The sequence below is a fragment of the Octodon degus genome, unplaced genomic scaffold (genome assembly GCF_000260255.1).
Source record: "Octodon degus isolate 3935 unplaced genomic scaffold, OctDeg1.0 scaffold00158, whole genome shotgun sequence".
Lineage (NCBI taxonomy): Eukaryota > Metazoa > Chordata > Mammalia > Rodentia > Octodontidae > Octodon > Octodon degus.
Window position 1 is genome coordinate 3,243,534 of NW_004524734.1, and position 19,460 is coordinate 3,262,993.

Below are 19,460 nucleotides of genomic sequence, written 5' to 3' on the forward strand. Positions count from 1 at the left end.
TAAATAGGATATCATGTCTGCATCTTGTACAGCAAATAACCACTAGGAAGAATGTATGCAATGTGTTAATTATTGAAACTGTCCTACCACTTTGGTTTGAAACTGTCTCATTGCTATTTGTTTCTCAATTAAATTAATAAAAAAAAAAGTTTTTCTCAGGCAAAGTGAACAATGCTGAAGTGTACCATTTTTAATAACTGTAAACTCACTAGCCAACATTATTTTTAAGAGCAAAAATTATTTCAATGTCAAATCCTGGAATAAATCCACTGTATTCTACTTATGAATGACTACTTAAGTAGACTCCACATCTATAAAGTACTAAAGTAAATACTAAGTAAAAAATTGCCTCTTACTGACTTTGCAAAATTAAAAAGCATAGTTCTTAAATAAAACTGAATGATTACAGTGACTGATGATAAACTTTGTGGCACAGAGACCTGATGTCTCTGATGCAGAGTTGTATTGTTCTTCTATGCCAAAGTAAGTATCACATAATACAGTGAATTATAAACAACTGTAATAAAAATGAACAAAAGTGACAATTTACATTAATAATTCACTGACATCTCAAAAAATTCAATGAAGCCAATCAAATTTTTATTTCTGTCCAATTCTAGCAGGAAATGGTAACTGTACTATTGCTTTTAATTATAAAATAATTTTGAATAACTTTCTATCAAAAGCTGGTTTTTACCTGAACCAAAATGAAGCAAATATAATTGTTTTAAAATGTTTAACTTTGAAGAAGAAATATAAGTGTTCCTCTTTCTTTCCTTCACCATGAACATAATTCTTAAATGTGAAATGAGGGAAAATTCCTAATTAATTTTGGACAAGACTGCTAAGTAATACAACTGCAAAGTATGCATTACACACGACAATTGTACACTGAATCCATGAGCAGGCAATGGATGTAGAGCCCAGTAGCACAGTATACAGTTAAACCAAACAAAGTCTTATAGTGAAGCATCTTATCAAATGTCTTTATTGTGCTCAAAGGACTGTAATCAAAGCCTCCCAACTATAAAAGGTTATGGATATATGATTCAAAATTACAATCACAGAAAATCTTTAAAGCCACAAAAACTTTGTAGGCTATTGGCTCAGCATATGCTGCTGACTGAAAACAGGCCACTACAATTACATTTACTCAGACATTCTTAGCTTGCTTATTCATTTGGGATACAAAAAAATGCTACTACACAGCAGGATTTACTAAGCAAATAAGGAAAGAGAAAATGGCACTTGTTTATTGTAAGAACCATTATCATTATTTAGACACAGTATTAAAGAAATTTACTAATAAAAAAAAACTTTGATGGTCTTATGCTAGACATATTAACTTAAAAGAGACTCAATAGTCATAAACAGAAATTTTAGTTTTAAAAAATTAAGAGGTTTATGAAAAATTCATGTTCATATTCATTAACATTAGAGCACAGTTATGAAATCAACTTTCATCAATGAAAAAAATGTAGGTACAAAATAAAGAAATAATTATTGACAGTGTGCGGTCTAGCTGTTTTGTAGTCATGTAAGAAACAAGAGCTCAGGGGTAGCCAGATAACTCAGCAAACTAAACGCCTGCTTAGGCAGAGTGCAGTGGTCAGGGTTTGATCCCAGACATGGCATGCCAGCCCCATCCCCAGGGTACAAGGAGATGGCAATTGAGACTGGGCATGGTACTGAGGGCCTGTAATCCCAGTTCTTGGGAGGCTGAAAAATGGAGGATCGCTACGAGTCTGATCTGTGTAGGGAGACCCTGTAGACCCCGTACTAAATACAAAAAAAGAAAAGAAACAAGAGCCCAACAATGCTAGATTGTCTGTTTTAACATTGAAAATGCATACATCTGGACTTATTTGCAATCTGGACTCAGCTTCTTAGTATCTCTGCTTTAAATAAATTATATACATGATATAATTTATATAATATATAAATTATATATAATAAATATATAAATATATATGAATAAATTATCATATATGTATATATCAGTTTAAGAAACAAGTAAAACATTCAGTATGAATAACCACTATAGCACAGCTTTCCACAGCTTGTAATAAGCTCAAAAAAAATAAATCTAAGATTAATTTGTAATCTGTTGCTACCATTTATCATAGTAGTCTTGCCTGAGAGTTAAAAGGGATTGATTTTACATATTTAAACTCTATAAAAGGTATGGGGAAAATAGTTTAATTACTTACACATAAAAATAATTTATCATGTAATGAAATTTAATGTCATTTTTATACTGTTAATGAAACCCCCCAAAAAAACCATTTTCTGGATATTTTTCTTAAAACCAGTATTTCACAAGAAAACCCCTATTGATGCCATGTCCTTTATACTATAAATATCAAATTTTTATAATAAGGAAAATATACAATTTTTAATCATGTATATATAAGGCTAAACAAAACATTCATCTTTTTTAACTAAAAATAAACTTTCAGGTTAATTATATAAGAGTTTGAGTTAAGAATCAAGTAATACTATCTATCCATCTACCTGTATATATGTATATATAAAACCATGCATAGTGAGACATGCCTGTAAACACAGTAACTCATTAGGGTGAGAGAGGAAGATCACAAGTCACAGGCCAGCATGGGCAACTTATACTGCGTCTCAAAACGTAAAACAAAAAGAACTGGGGTTGTTACTCAGTGGTAAAGCGTAGCATGCTCAAGGTCTTGGGTTCTATCCCTGGTACTCAAATAGTTAAAAGTTAGACTCTAGCCAGATGTGGTGGTGTACACCTCTAATCCCAGCACTTAGAAGGTTAAGGCAGGAGGATCACATGAGTTTGAGACCATCATCAGCTACGTAATTAGTTCATGCCCAGGCTGAATTATACATATGACCCTGCCTCAACCACCAACCCCTCTGCAAAGTTAAGATGTGGGATTGAATGTAAGCTTTTTTAAAGTTGTAATTCCTTGCTAAGTTAGTTACAAAAATATACTCTCAACTAATGCAACAACTTTTTCCTTGATCTATACCATAAAAGGGTCATGAAATTGTAACTGAAAACCTCTGAGTACTCAGTTTAAAATCCTCTTTTAAAAATACAACTAGTCTAATAAACATGATTTAATGTCAATATAGTATATATTGTAAATTTTAAGAGTAACATCATTATTCAGTTTATCAGGAGATACATTTTAAAAATCTCATTCATCATTCATTCATTTGGTTTAGGGTCTCGCTATGCAGCTCAGACTCCTAGTGATCCTATCTCAGCCTCCCCAGTGCGGGGACTACAGGCATGCACCACCACGCCCAGTTTTGGTAACTGGCTCCTCATGGGGCCAGCATGGTACAGTGTCAGGGATCAAACCTGGGTCCTTGTGCTTGCCAGGCAGGTGCTTAGACTGCTTAGTTATCTCCCCCACCCATCAGGAGATATTTTAATACCTAGGTATATCTTTGACATGTAAGTTCACCTCTCACCCAAATGAGTTTTCTTCAAACAAATGAGAAATGTATCTTTGAAAAGACAGCAAATTCAACTTACATTACATTCTTATAGTTCTGAAAAAAACCTCTCCAATATATTCTTTAAACTTAAAGACCTTGACAGCTCACTATGAGTCCGATCTAGTAGTGAGACCCTGAACAGCCTGGAAGACCCTTACCAAAAATTAAAAAAAAAAAAAAAAAAAAAAAAAGCAAAATGAAACAAAAAAACCTTAAAGGTCTTGAAAATTAGTCAATCTTACCTTCAGTTTGAATTCAAGCTGTGGCATGACAGATAATAACAAATGAGGATCTATGGCAAAAAGTTCCTGAATGAGATCAAATACATGTTCTGACAAATCACTTACTGACGATCTTCCCAGCACCAGGACTTGATTAAAAAACTATAGGAGATATTAAAAATAACATATATTTCATTTAAAAACTTGAATCAGTTCATGAATGTTTTTTAAAATTATACAGTCAGGCACTGATTATAAAACAGACAGATGATACAGAATAAGATGTTTGAATTATTAATATATAATAGGGCAGGCATATAAACAGAAGAAATATACTTCTGATTAATATCAAATCACAAATATTACAAGAAGTAAAAAATGCATTGGATTGTTTAGCTGTGTTTCAATTAGTAATTTATACAGACCATATAGTTTACCATAGAGAATTTTATACAGATACAGCTATTTCCATGTAGAGAAAAATTTTAAATTCTCAGTATCTGCTTATTTAAAACTATTTTTCCATTGGCTTTTTAATAAACAATATTTAAATATGAAAAGGCTTTTTATTCATTTGTTTTGTCAGTATGAGAAAAATGTAAATACATTTTGACTCAAGACACAAAAAGGAAAACTGATGATACAAAAACTAGCTGATAACATGTTACAGAAAAAAAATATATTAACACTAAGGGGCACAAGTTAAAAGATACCCTCCCAGATTCTAAAAAACTTACTAGAATGAAATAAATTCTTTAAAAAGGGAGTTGTATACAATTGATAAAAGCATGTTTCTGGTATCATTAATAGATACCTTTCAAGAGCCAACACAAATTAAGTTGAAAATATTCATATTCTTTTTAGTATGATAAAGAAGATAAACTGAAGAAGCTTTGAAGACAATGATAATGCAAGTAATCTCAAAGGGGGAGAGAAATATCGACAGAAAATAAAAGATGAATTCTGAAAACAGAAATAAAACATCTGAAAAAGGAAATGGGGGATGGGGGCTAAGAGCTGGTCCAAAAGCTCCCCTGACACGTTTACCTCAGCTAACAGGCCATGTTAGGTGCAGATCTAACAGCCCAAGGGAAAGAGACAGAGCTGCAGAGACCAGGCTCAGGAAAAGACTCCTTACATACTCTCCCTTTTTCCCTTTTGTCCTTACTCCCTCCACATCCCTAACTAATTAATAATAGCTTTACAGTAAAACCTGTAAGACACACTAATAAAATGATGAAATTATTTTAAAAAAGTTAAATGCTCTTGAATGATGTATGGATGCTGTATAACCAGTAGGAATTATCCCTTTACAACACAGAGAATGGGTCGAACCCAATTAAACTGAACAGAATGAAATGGTAGACAGAAATTTCTTGACAAATAAAACCAGTATCATAGAACTGGAAACAGAACCTAACTAAAGAGATCTTCATACCAACAATCTCTTCCCTTCACTTGATCTCAAACCCTTAGCACCATACATATGAACATGAAATAAACGAAGCAAAAAAATGCTTTCTACCCCCAAAGCAGTTTAAAAGAACACCAATATAGGAGAAGTCAAACACCAAACAGGCAGACCATACAAAATGATCAAAGAAGCAGAAAAGAAATTCAGCAAGCACAAAAGTAATATAACAAAATTACAATTAAATAAATCAATCAATGTGGTAAAGCTGAGTCAAAAAAGTTAGCAGAGCTAACTGAAACCATTCAAAATATAAAACACAACCTTACTAAAGAAACAGAGTCCGTGAAAAGGTGCCAAACAAAAATCCCAAAGATAAGGAATTCTACTGAATCTATGAACAGAAGTAACCAATGTGAGAATATGTGACCATAAACACACATTTGAAGGACAACATCATATACTCACAGAAACCATAGAAACTTTATAAGCATTTACATTTTTAAAAGTTATGAATATTCAATAGCTCTCACAAAAAAAAAAATCAAACAATAATGCCAGTAAACATAACAGAACCTATGGGACACAATGAAAAAATCCTAAGAAGTTTACTGCTGTGAAGACTCACAGTAGAGCAGAGCAAGCTCAGGTAAGTAACAAAACATCTAAATGTCCTAGAAAAACAAGAACAGTTAAGCCCAACTCTGGTATGAAACAGAAAATCATAAGATTAGAGTGGAAATTAATGAAACTCAGACAAAAAATATGAAGTCATCAATGTACACAACTTAAAATATAGCACACTTTCTTTTATATGAGAAACCCAATGTGTAATAATTTTTAAAAAGAACAGGAGTGGTGGCACATGTCTATAATCCCAGCTCTTGGATGGATGATGCAGGAGGATCAACGAGTGCTAGGACAGCCTGGGCTACACAGTAAGTTCAAGGCAAGACCTATCTCAAAAAACAAAAACCAAACCAACCAACCAGAAAACAAAATAAAAGGGAGATGATGTGGGAAGGAGAAATTAAAAATAATGCAGGTATGTTAGATACATGTAACCTACTCCCTAAAATGAATGTAAATGTATTGCAAATGTGCATTAATAAAAATAAATGGGAGGGTTGGCCAGACAGCTCAGTGGACTAAAGCGCCTGCTTAGGCAGAGCACAGTGGCCGAGGTTCAATCCCCAGTGTGCTGAGACAGCCCCAGACCTAGAGCGAACTGAGATAGCTACTGAGGCTGGGTGTGGTGGCATGCATCTGTAATCTTAGCACTTGGGAAGTTGAAAAAAATCACTAAGGAGTACAATCTACATGTAGTGAGACCCTGTACTAAATATATTAAAAATAAATAAATAAACATGGAAATGATGGTTCATATTGCTCATACTATTACCAATTCTTTAATGAAAGGCAATTAAAATTTTTAATTAGCTATAATTTAAAGTTATACCATTGTTGGCAGGCCAGATAGCTCAGCGGATTAAAGCACCTATTTAGGTGGACATGGACTGGGGGTTCGATTCCCCGACTTCCATGCCAGCCCCGCCCTTGGGGCATGCTGAGACCACAAGATTGAGACTAGGCATGATGGCAGAAGCCTGTAATCCCAGCTCTTGGGAGGCTGCACACAGGCGGGCCACTATGAGTTTTATCTGTGAGGTGAGACCCTGTATCTCCTTTGGCTTGTGAGAAGCAAAAGACATTGCAGCCTCCACCCTGATCATAGCACTGCTTTCCCTGCATGCATTCTGCACTCAGCTCACCTTCTCCCTCTTGAGTCTCCTCTCGTGGGCGCTCTGAGTCTACGCCCTCTAGAGGGCACCGAAGGATAGTCAAGGCCTTGACCACGTTCCCAAGGGTGAAAAATTCCTGGGGAAGAGGACTCAGACCCCTTGATATTTGGGGATTCACCATCTTTCTTGCTATGCATTATTCTTTTATATTACAAGCATTAACTTAGGTAAATAGGATAATGTGCTGCCACCTTTAATAAAAGTCTTAAGTAAAAAGTGAGAACCTGTAGATCCTGTACTAAATGCATAATATATATTTAAAAAATTATACCACTGTTTGCTATATTTAGTGAATTAAGTACTGTACCTTCTATTTAGTTGAAAAGTGAGTGAATTAAATGATGTGCTCCTCTAAAATACAACTAATTCTAATTGTTCATTCCCTAAGTTTCTCTGGCCCCACGTCTGTAATACTCATCAAAGAATACGTTTTCAAGGCTGAAGAATATAAAAGGCGAATCTAACGAGGTGTGGCAGTGCAGGCCTATAATTTAAACACTCAGGAGGCTGAGACAGCAGTAGAACCATGAGTGCAAGGCCAGCCTGGGCTACACAGTGAGTACAAGGCTAGCCTGAATTATACAGTGAGACCCTGTCTCAGAAAACAAAACAACAAGGATATATAAAATAGTACTGCACACTTTTAAACATAATCATACAATAAAATTGTTTTATAGAAAATGTATTATATGAGACCTTGTAAATAATGAAAAAGAATTTTAATGACCTACACAAAAATAAGCTTAGGATACTTGTGGAAATCATGAATATATAAAAACAGTGATGGTTATTTCTGTAATGTGAGAATACAGTATTATATTTGAAAAACATGTTTGTTTCACTGTGTACTTTTTATACTACCTAAAAATCCTTTTTTCTTTTTTTTTTTTTTTTTTTTTTTGTGGAACCAGGGATTGAACTCAGGCCCTTGCACTTGCCAGGGAAGCACTTATTCCACTGAGCCATCTCCCCGGCCCCCTACAAATCCTTTTTTAATCCATTAAAAAATTTAGTAACAGGATATTATGTGATCTAAATTAACAAAATATTCAATAGCAGATAGACATTACATGTGCAGACTGATTTGTAAAGGAAAGCACAAATTTTAATGCAGCGCAATAAATAAATGGGTATTACAAATTTCAAAGGACATTTACAGCCATTCATAAAATTAAAAAATAAAAATATAGAACAAAAGCTACATGGAGCATAAAAAAACAGCTATGAATACAAGTAAATGTGCAACAATTAACTGCTATATTGAGATAATACTTTTTTTTTTCTAAATTACTGAGCATAGCAAACTTTCAGAGAGTAAGTGTGTGTGTTTGCGAGGTACAGAGATCTAACCTAGGGCCTCAAAGATGACAGACAAGTACACTGCTACTGAGCCTCATCCCAGCCTTTAATCAATAAATTTTCTAACCAATGTATTTATATAAAACCTATAAAAGAAGAATAAACAGAAGGATTTCTGGATAATGATTTAGAAGAAACAGAGGAAAATATATAAAATAAAATGAGACACATATTCACAGATCAAGATGAAGAGAGAAAGTAAAAGCAATTAATGTACCTTGGAGATAATAAGAAAAATATAGATACAAAGGCAGAAAGAATGGCTGGTGGTTGTAGGTACATTTTCAAAAAATAGCATCTACTATCTTGCACTAAATAAAAGCAAGCTAATAGTTTATGAAGTCAGGCTGCATTTCAACTTTTATGCTAGAATTATAAATATTTTACATTTTTTTCTAAACATGAAAATTGTTCATTGAATAAATATGTATATGAATGGGTATAATATGGTACAATAGATTATACAATTATAGAACAAATACAGAAAAAAATACATACATTGGCAATGCATGCCTCAATAGTCTGAACTGTCCTCTTTAAGAGGACTTTTGCAAGGTCAAAGGACTGTTTATTTAAGTTCTGAAAAACAATAAAAACATACAAAGTTACAAATTAAATTGATGAATTTATGAAAATCATTAAAACACTATAGTATTCTGCTCAATTAAAATGAATGAAAAATATAATGCTTTAACCTATGAGCTGGCAATTATTCACATGAATCCTAAACAAACGCCTCATCCCACCCCCTCATTCTAATCCACCAGAGTCAGTGTTTAATTACTTAACTACTACACATTCTGAAGAAGAGTAGACCTGGAAAGTTAAAAAAAAAAAAAAAAAGGTGATTGATTGATTTTATTCTTGAAATGGTGATTACTACACTCCCTCTTCAAGTCCCAGGGCACTGTAACAAATTAAAGGGTCTGAGAAACAATGAAGCAATGACAAATGTTCAATTTTGAAAAGAATATATCAAAAAAAGTGTTTAAAAAATATTTGCTAATATCTCTATACTATGAAGTTTGGGACCAAACTGCGATTGACTCACCATCATCTTGTACTTATCTCAGAAAGGCCAGGGAATCCTACCCTGTAGGGCAATGGTTAGCACACTGTATGTAAAGGGTGGGCCACACAGTAAAAGTGGTTTGTTTTTTTTTTGTTTGTTTTTTGTTTTTTTGGAGTTTTTTTTGCAGAACTGGGCATTGAACTCAGGGAAGTGCTTGCCAGGGAAGCGCTTATTCCACTGAGCCATTTCCCCCGGCCCTATAAAAATTTATACAGTTACTGCTGCAAATACACAAGTTTGCTGGTATACCTGAAAGCAGCCATAATCAAAATAAAAACAGCATGTTGGGTTCCCAAAATACTCCCTTATCTTTGAGAGAAATGTTATAAGACCCCCATCAGTATGAAACCACAGATGGTACCAACCACTGCATAAATAAGTAAAATATCCCTTATTTGAAGTACTTGGGATCAGAAGTATATGACTGCTGAGTTTGGAGGAGTTACATATCCATAATGAGAAAACGTGGGGATGGGACCCAAATCTCAAACCTGAAATTCATTTATACTTCATATAAACCCTTCACACAGAGCCTGAATGTAATTTTATATAATATTTTTGGTCCTACTGTGTTTTCATTACAATTCATCACACGGGGTCAGTCATGGATTTTTTTTTCCACTTGTGATATCAAGCTGGTACTCAGAAGATTTTGGACTGTGTAGCATTTCAGTATGGAGATGTACAACCTGTTTTTTCCTACTGATCTTACAAGAGATGTTAGCAACCTCAGCATTATCTGAAGTGCCAATCTCAGTACTTTTGGCCTTTGGTACCATACAAATAAAATAAATGTTACGTAAATGTAAGAAACACTGTAATACCAATTCATCTGACTTTAAACTTGACTACAAATCATTAATGGGCTACTAGCATATACAATGTAGATACACTGAAAAAGATGATTCACTTTGGCCAGGATAGAGCTAGACAACGTGGTACTTCATTACCCTAGACAGAATATGCGATTTCAAATATATGCATTATTTGTAGAATTTTCCATGTTTTTGGACAGTGTAGATAAAAATGTGGACATCAAAGCCATAAAAATGAGAGGACTACTGTCCTTACACAAATATGGGAATAGTCCAGATTTGACCCAAAAGCTATAGCTTCCTGACCCTTGCTCTCAGCTTTTATTCCATTGGCAAAAGGATAAAGTCATTATTTGTTTCTTGAAAGAGTATATCCTTCCCATTCACAAAATATTAGAATATATCTAGCCTAAAAGTTATCAAACATACTTCCTATTTATGTTTTTTCTTATTTTGCTTAAGATACGCTTTTTCCTACCCTTGATGTTTTTTCACCAACCATATTCATTTGCATTAATAAAATGCAAATATTATAGTCAAGAATTTCAAATTAATCACATGTTAAAAGTAAGTATAGTTTGAGACACTGTTCAACTAACTTCTGATAATATGTTACTGAACAATTAGGGCACAAGAACAGGAAGGCAAATATCAAAACTTGGGCAAAGGAGGCACTTGAGTAAAGGCCAGGTGTGGAGCCTATGGGAAGTCAAATCCTTCAGTTTCTTTGGAGAACCTGGTGAAAAGAATAGAGAAAAGAAATGGGGTGGAATGATACAGCACTCAACCATCCTTTTCTCCATAACATTAACTATAAGCTCCCAATTCTGCTCCAAATTTTTCTGTTAGTGCCTAAGAAAAAAATGTACAGTATGAATTTGGGAAAGAAATACAAGCTCCCATGTTCCAGATCTATGCTATAAAGGACAAAAGACATTTCTTTACCAGACAAAACAAACCCTCCTAAGACCACCTTTTAATTCCCAGATGAGTTATGAGTAATGAATATAAACCTTTCCTAATGTTGAAAAACAAGAATGAAATAAAAATCTTACATGATCTTAAGCATATTTCACATAATCTTAACCATATGCAGATCTTCTAAAAATGATAGCTACAAGACATGTGCAACATTATTAGAGACAAGAAAGAGGGTAACTGAAAATGATTATATGTGATTACAAATTCTCAAAAGTTAATCATAACACTATCTTTAAATATTAATATTTCATATTTCCATAGTACACAGACCTTATGTGCAGGTATGAGGTTAATAAGTATGGAGTCCAATAATTCTTGAGTAACTCCATCACCTTCCATGATGATAGAACTCATCAAGTCTAGCATGTGCATTTGTACCTTCTTATTGTGGCTATTGCTGGAAAAGGAAATAAAAAAAGTGAGGTATATATATATAGAAAGACAAACTTCCCAGTTTAAAACAAAAATCTCAATGTAAAAGGATTTTCACTTGAGAAAACAATGCTAATAATGGCAAAGAAATTTTGGCAGCTGTATTTACCTCTCCCTCTCTGTTGTTGACGGATGCAAGGCATGAGAAAGTATTTCACAAAAATTAAGATCACCCTAATTTTGAATGAAGTATATTCTGTAGACACACACACATGCATCCTGACTTGAATGGCATCCTAAGGAAAATGATACTTACACTATTATAAATACACGGGGATGTTTTAATTACCAATTAACTTAAAATAACGAAAGTGACTTGTCTAACACTTCAGTGATAATATTCAAACATAAAGAAACTGGGGGCCGGGGAGATGGCTCATTGAAATAAGCGCTTCCGTGGCAAGCGCAAGGGCTTGAGTTCAATCCTCGGTTCCGCCAAAAAAAAACATAAAGAGACTGAACTTTTAGAAAGCCATCAAGAAAGGACAATAAAAAAATTGCAGAGGATGATGATCTACAAAGAACAGCCAAAAGATATGAATGAAGAAATCCCTGATGCTCGTGAAGAAATAACTGTAAAAGTAATGGACCTGCAAACCCAACTCAAGGAACTGTGGAAGGAACATCATCAAAAGCTACAGCAGGAAACTGCTGATAATGTTAATGTAACAATTATGGCACCACAGATACAACTAGCAAGGAAGACATATGTAATCAGTGGTTCAAAGTTGAAAAGACCAGGAGTTCAGAGAACAGATTCACAATTTAGAAGACTGTTTAAAGAAATATGAAAAGAATATGTATGTGGCAACACCTTATAAAGGGAGCAATTTTTACCATACTGATGTCTCACTTTTTGGAGAACCTAACGAGTTTAAATATTTATGAAAAGTGCTCTTTGAGTATATGATGGGTCATGAGACTAAGACCATGACAAAGGTTATAACCACTGTACTAAAGTTCCCTGATGATCAAACTCAAGAAAATTTTGCAAAGAGAAGATACACGGCTAATGTCATGGGTTCAATCTTCATCTTGAAGAAATGAGGAGAGTGATGTTGGGCAACTGCTACTTGGAAAACTGTCCATGTATGCTCATTCATTCGAGAATGAAGCTGTCATTTAGGGTCCTTCATGTAGCCAGTGACAAAGATCTGACATTGGCCCATAGGTATACTGCAGACTGCTTTTACAACAGATTCATCAGTGGAGAAGTGATGATAATGTTTTCTTTTGTCTTCAGTTTTCTTTTCGGAAGAAATTTATGTTATTAAAAAGATATTTTGAATAACTTAACTGATTTATGGGCTCAATTAATGATCGTTTCATTCTTGCTCTTTTTAAAGATCTGCTTACCTTATTTATTTCTAGAGTGGGTTTTTTTTTTTTTCTTTTTTTAAAGATCTGTGCAATATATTTTGAGGTGAAACTTGGTGGATTTTTCTAATAAATTATAGCATTTAATTGACTATTAACCACACTGATTCCTCAGTATTTGCTAAAGACTAGTTATTTAAGCTATGACATATGATAAACCCCACATGGCAGTACCTCATTGTTTACTTAGCTTTTGTATATTTTTCAGAGAAAAAAATACTACTGTAAATAGTAAATACAAACTGTACTATATGCGGATCTGTGGCTATTAGCAATGTCATCTTCAAGGAGCAGATAAAGTTTATTTACTATGTAAAAAATATTCAAAGATAAAAACTGAAAATCTGGTAGAAAAAACTTTTCATGCTGTTAGAGGCACAGCTTCCTACAATCTTGACAAAGAAATTTATTTTGCATACTCTCAAATATTTTACTTTACAAGATGACAAGATTGTAAAGGATCAACTATAGTTTTACAAATGGGCATCAAGCACAGGGGGAATTGGGAGAACATGATACAAAACAATGCAAAACCAGAGTACTTCACTCTCAGACCCATAATTACTTGAGGGTAAGGAAGGGATACAAAGATAGAGACTTAAAATTATTCCACAACTTCTAACAATTTAAATCAATAAGCACAGACTTTCACTTCTAGTAAGAGTTGACTACAAAAATAGGCTTTTTCCTAATACTTATAACAACTAGAAATCAGACAAAATATATGAAATAGTTTTTAGACACCTTACACATACATGGTGCAATTTTCCTAGCTTAGCACAGTAAGTTTCTGGCTGTCATACAGGGTGGGGATCTATGAAGACTTAAGAGTTTTCAGAGAAGTATATTCAACACAAGCTCGAAGAATCTTTTCAGTATTCTCTCTCTCTTTTTGTACCAGAGATCGAACTCCAGACCTTGCACTTGCCAGGCAGACTCTTACACTGCTGAGGTATTTCCCTGTTCCAAGCACAAAGAATCTTCAAATGCTTGCCGATCACAGTCAGTGAGAAAATCCCCTGATTTTGGAGGAAATAAGCCCCTAAATGAACCAGAGAATGCTCCCTGAAACAAAAGTTTTCAAAAGTAATCAGAAGGGTATATATATAAAATTATAAATACTAAAAGCTCTAACAGCCTCAAAGTGTAAGAAACAGAAAGAAAACCATAGTATATTATAATACAATCACCTAAAGTGAACAATAAAGAGAAACCCTAAAGACAGTTTGAAAAACAAAAGAGAGAAAAACAGAGAAAGACAAAAATTCAAAACCAAAAAATACCTTGTTGCAAACAAAGAGCCAGAAAAAGATAGAGCAATTATCATTAAAGTACTGAAAGGGGCCTGGGGATGTAGTTCAGTGGTAGCTTGCCTAGCATGTGGTAAGTCACTGGGCAGACGGTATACTAAAGAAACGGGGAAGAAACCCTACATGCTATCAATATGAAACTCTGAATATAGTAAAAACAACTTTCCAGAGTAAATATGGAACAAAGACCTTTTCAGGTACAGAAATTCTATTACCAGTGGATCTGAATTATAGGAAATGTTAAAGAAAGTCCTTCAGATTAAAAATAAATTACACTAGGGGCCAGGGAGATGGCTCAGTAGAATAAGCACTTGCCTGGCAAGCAAAGGGCCTGAGTTCAATCCCCAGTTCTGAGAAAAAAATAAATTACACTAGATGCAAATCTGTACCTATGCAAATGAATATCAGATATGACATATGTATTAAGTTCAATCAACAAGCTCTTTTTAAATATCTATTTATTTTTAAGATAGGGTCATATTACACAGTTCAGGCTGGCCTTGAATTTCTACCATGCCCCTGGTGAGCTCTTCTTTCTTAAAGGCAAGTCTTTGTTTACTCATATTTCATTGTAAAATACTTGAATTATTAGGTGAACAAGGGAAACAGTCTTCAGATTCAGGAAATAAAAATATTAACAGACTAAAAAAAAACCCCAAAACCCAAAACTGTGTGTACATATCAGTAATCCTGAAATAAAGAGATTGGCAGAATTGTAATAACTGCAGGGATGAAGCAGATTTAAGTATATAGTTAAGGTCGAAGAAAGAGCAAAATGTTAAATGAGTTGCAGAATCTCAAAAGAAAAGTCCCAAAGTCCAACAAAACAAACAATGGTCACTAATCATTTCCATTTCTGTAAGTATATCTTTTTACAATATTTACTGTTCTTCCTATACTATACAGAGTGGATGGCTTAGATGTGTGCTTCACTGGTAGAGAGCTTGCCTAGCACGTACCAGGCCTTGAGTTCAATCCCTAGCACCACATACAAAACTATAAAAACATATGGAGACTAGCCAACCAACCCCTGAATCTGGGTTTGTCTGAGTGTCTTGCTTGGCCCCAGTGAAGCTGCCAATGTTTGAAAAATTGCTTGTGGAACAAAGCTTGCCCTTTCTTGCTATTTCTGAAACCTACACAGCATATGAAGAGGTTGGCCTGGTCTGGTGGGTGATGAAAGACATGTTCAGCTGACCACAAACTCTGGAGAGGATTCAGACCAGATGAAACAGCTAAGGAGAAGCATGGATTAAATGAAATATGGCCACTTTATGTGATTTAGGTTCATCTGTTACACAGCACCAGTTAATACAAAAGTAAGGTTTATGTATCTTATCAATTACTTGAGTCACAACACACATGAAGTAGCTCCCCAAGCCATCTTTCTTTAATTTCTAGCTCTAAAGCAAGGTAGTAGTTAATTCCTAGTTATTCCAAGCTAACATCTAATCTATATTCTATCAGAGGAGTAGGAAAACAAATGATTCAATATTCCTAAAAACCCTACATGAGATTCTCAAAATGTGCCATCTGGTATACAAGCCATTAGCTATATATGGCTACTGAATATCTTAAGTATAAAGTCACATGTTGAAGTGATAATTCTTTTTATTAAGCCGCCATACTGTGTGTACCTTAGTTTCCCTAATTTTTTTATGAAGAGGTGACTTAAGCAATTTTAAAAAAAAACTTTCCTCTGCAGTTTTAGGGATGTGACTCAGGACCTGATGGATGCAAGGCGAATGCTTTGCTGATGAGCTACATCTTCATCCAATCTTATTTTTAAAATATGGTCAATACCTCACTAAATCACCAAAGCGGGGCTCAGACTAGTGTACCTCTTGCCTTAGGCTCCCAAATAGCTGGAATTATAGGTGTGCACCATCACAATTAGCCTATCATTTTTTCTAGCTTTAAAATAAGAAGATAATCAAAGTCAGTTAAGAATTTAGCTATATAGAGTTAACACACCAATAATATTCAAATAACGGAACTTAACAAAAAAAGGGGATACAGATGAATGTCCATTTTGTATCTGTGTATTCAAAGTGGTTAGGATAGATATGTAGTTACATTCCCTTAATTTATAGAGATTTGTTCTAAATATTGTTTGTAAATAGGGTATCATGTCCGCATCTTGTACAGCAATTAACCACTAGGAAGAATGTATGCAATGTGTTAATTACTGAAACTGTCCTACCACTTTGGTTTGAAACTGTCTCTTTGCTATTTGTTTCTCAATAAAATTATGGGAAAAAAAAGAATTTAGCTATATAACTCAATACTATTAGAATATGGGATACTCATGATTTGTGCCTCATAATTTAGTGCTTCAGTATCTTAATTTCTCATTCCATTTTCTTAGAAAGTATGCTAGATAAGACTACACATTTCTTTAAAACAAGGGCTTATTTATTTTTGTTTGAAACAGGGTGTCACTATGTGGTTCAGACTGGCCTTGAGCTCCCAAAAATCCTCCTGACTCAGGCTGAGTGCTGGGATTACAGGTGTATGTCACCATGCCCAGCTGGGCTGTTTTTTAAACTTCACTACTATTCCATAGCCACCAGTACAGGACAAGGTATAGATGAGTCAACCATTAAATTCATTCCAAAGACAGCTTTTAGGGAAACAGAATTTTTCTTTCTTTTTCACACATATACAGCACATAACATTTTGATATACAGAGCAAGAAAAAGACAAGTAAATATGCTTAAGAACTTACTTGATCACTGAGAAGAGAGTTCTAAAAAGCTGAATAAAAATTTCATTGCAATCTTCCAATTCAAAGCAGATATTATATGATTTAACCCAAGCTAAATTCTTAAATAAATAAAAATAAATAATTACATATGTACAGAACAGCCACAGAAAAGCAAACTCATTAGTAAACTTTAATTTTTAAGAATTAAGAATCTACATTAAAGCCTATAAATATCCAACATAAAAAATTAGAAGTGAAAACAAACTAGTTATTTAACACTTATCCTTAAAGACATTACCTGAGGGTTATCAATTTTTCCAAACTGATTAACACTAACTATTTAGGGGTTCAAAATATATACATATATAGATAGATAAATAGATATATAGATACACATATAAATTTTAAGAGCAGCAAACATAGTCTGAGATTAAAATAGAAAATAAGAGCTAGAGTTTCAAATAATTTCACATTTTTTTCAGTAAATAACTTATAGAATGAGAGACAATAACATTTTCCTCATGAAAAAATATTTCAGTACTGCACTTAAAAAAAAAAAAGTTTCATTTTACATTATAATGCTGGTATATAAAGAATTTGCTACGTGAAATGTGCTATATATTAAATAAATGCTATTTTTACCTCTAATAAATAAAAGTATCTATTAAACTGTGGACTCTTTGTATCTTCCAAACCTTTCAATTGTCGAGTAATAAACAAAAATATGTCCTGTTAAAAAAAAATAAAACATTAATTTAGATACAAATGCTTATCATTCTTTCATGACATACAAGCTATAATAAAAGAAATTCACCCTTCAGTTGATTGCCTTGGGACGGGCCTACTTCATTACTTAAAATCATTTGAAAATAAAACTATATATACTTTTTTCCATTTATATATTTGGTACAGGGTCTCACTAGGCAGCTTAGACTCATAGTGATCTTCTTGTCTCAGCCTCCGCAGCACTAGGATTACATGTATGTACCATCATATCTGGACTCAGTGGCCAGTGGGGCATGGGGGACTAGGACTGAACCCTGGTCCTTGTGCTTGCCAAAGCAGGCACTTAGTCTGCTGAGCTATCTTACTGGCCCTAAAACCTCATCTTATAAAACCAAAAAGAAAGGGTGTTCTTTCTATAAGCCTTATATAAGAGTTCTGTAAGAGTTCACATACTCCATTCCTATTTTTTCTATTACAGCACTTTCATTTCTCTCACTACCTTTACTTGCCATCATGGAAAACAACTATTTTACTTCTTTTTTCTTTTTTGGCAGAACTGGGGATTGAACTCAGACCCTTGCACATGCCAGGGAAGTGCTTATTTTCCTGAGCCATTTCCCCGGCCCCACTATTTTATTTCTGAGGAGCTGAATTTGAGATTTTCCAGTGCTAGTTCCTGTGCCCAAACAGCAATGTTCATCACCTAGTTTAAATTTGTTATCTGACTTTAAAGTTTTAGGAAAATAAAGGCAATAGATTGGTCTGCTTCTTTTATTTATTTATTCTTTGTTTTTTAAGATGAGATCTCACTTTGTAGTTCTGGCTGGCGCCAAACTCTGAGCAATTCTCCTGCCTCAGCCTCTTGAGTGATGGGATTACAGGTGTGTGCCACCAAACAAAGCCAGTCTACTAATTAATAAGCTTTCTCTGAAAGTTGTAAACTCAAAATAACATAAATACAGCACAAAAAGTTGTTTGTATTACTCTCCTCTTGTCTAAAGGAGATGCATTTCAAGAACCCTAGGGGATGCCTGAAATTACAGATGGCACTGAACTCAACATATAGTTTTTTCCTTATAAATACAAACCTATGATAAAGAATAATTTGTAAGTTAGGTACAGCAAAAGAATAATATAGTTAATAATAAACAGAACAACAATTACACATGGTGGCCCTTGGTTATATCCCAAACACTCTAGGAGGCTGAAGCAGGAAGATTACCAACCTGGGCAAGTTAATGAGACCCTGTCTTGAAATAAAAAAGAACACTAATTTTTGCAGACAATAAACATTATGACTGAAAAAATAATAAAGTTTTAAAACTTATGATATGGGGCTGGGGAGATGGCTCAGTGGAATAAGCACTTCCCTGGCACGTGCAAGGGCCTGAGTTCAATCCCCGGTCTTAAAAAAAAAAAAAAAAAAAAAAAAAACTTTTGATATGGGGCTGGCCAGATAGCTCAGTGGACTAAAACGCCTGCTTAGGCAGAGCACAGCAGCCAGGTTCGATCCCTGCTGTGGTGTGCCAGGCTGGCCTGCCTCTGGGGTGTGCTGAGATGACTGAGACTGGGCGTGGTGGTGCACACCTGTAATCCCAGAGCTTGGGATGCTGAAAACAGGAGGATCACTACGAGCTACATAGTGAGACCTTGTAGACCCTATACTAAATACAAATAAATAAATAAATAAATAAAACTTGTGATATGAATAGCTTAGCGTGATGGCTCACATCTGTAATCTTGGCACTTGGAAAGCTGAAT

General features: G+C 34.3%; 1 protein-coding gene across 3 annotated transcripts in view; it reads right to left on the reverse strand.

The window, feature by feature from the left end:
• Pds5a (PDS5 cohesin associated factor A) overlaps positions 1 to 19,460 on the reverse strand; it is a 146,984-nt gene that overhangs the window by 85,352 nt on the left and 42,172 nt on the right. For all 3 annotated transcript variants that reach the window (XR_002818363.1, XM_023702749.1, XM_023702750.1), the window contains exons 4-8: positions 17,616 to 17,702; positions 16,995 to 17,092; positions 11,418 to 11,544; positions 8,778 to 8,858; positions 3,729 to 3,869 (exon numbers count right to left, since the gene is read on the reverse strand). Coding sequence is in view for 2 of the 3 variants with exons in the window: in XM_023702749.1 (XP_023558517.1) it covers positions 3,729 to 3,869; positions 8,778 to 8,858; positions 11,418 to 11,544; positions 16,995 to 17,092; positions 17,616 to 17,702 (534 nt within the window). In the remaining variant the exon portion in view is untranslated. The remainder of the gene's footprint in view (positions 1 to 3,728; positions 3,870 to 8,777; positions 8,859 to 11,417; positions 11,545 to 16,994; positions 17,093 to 17,615; positions 17,703 to 19,460) is intronic.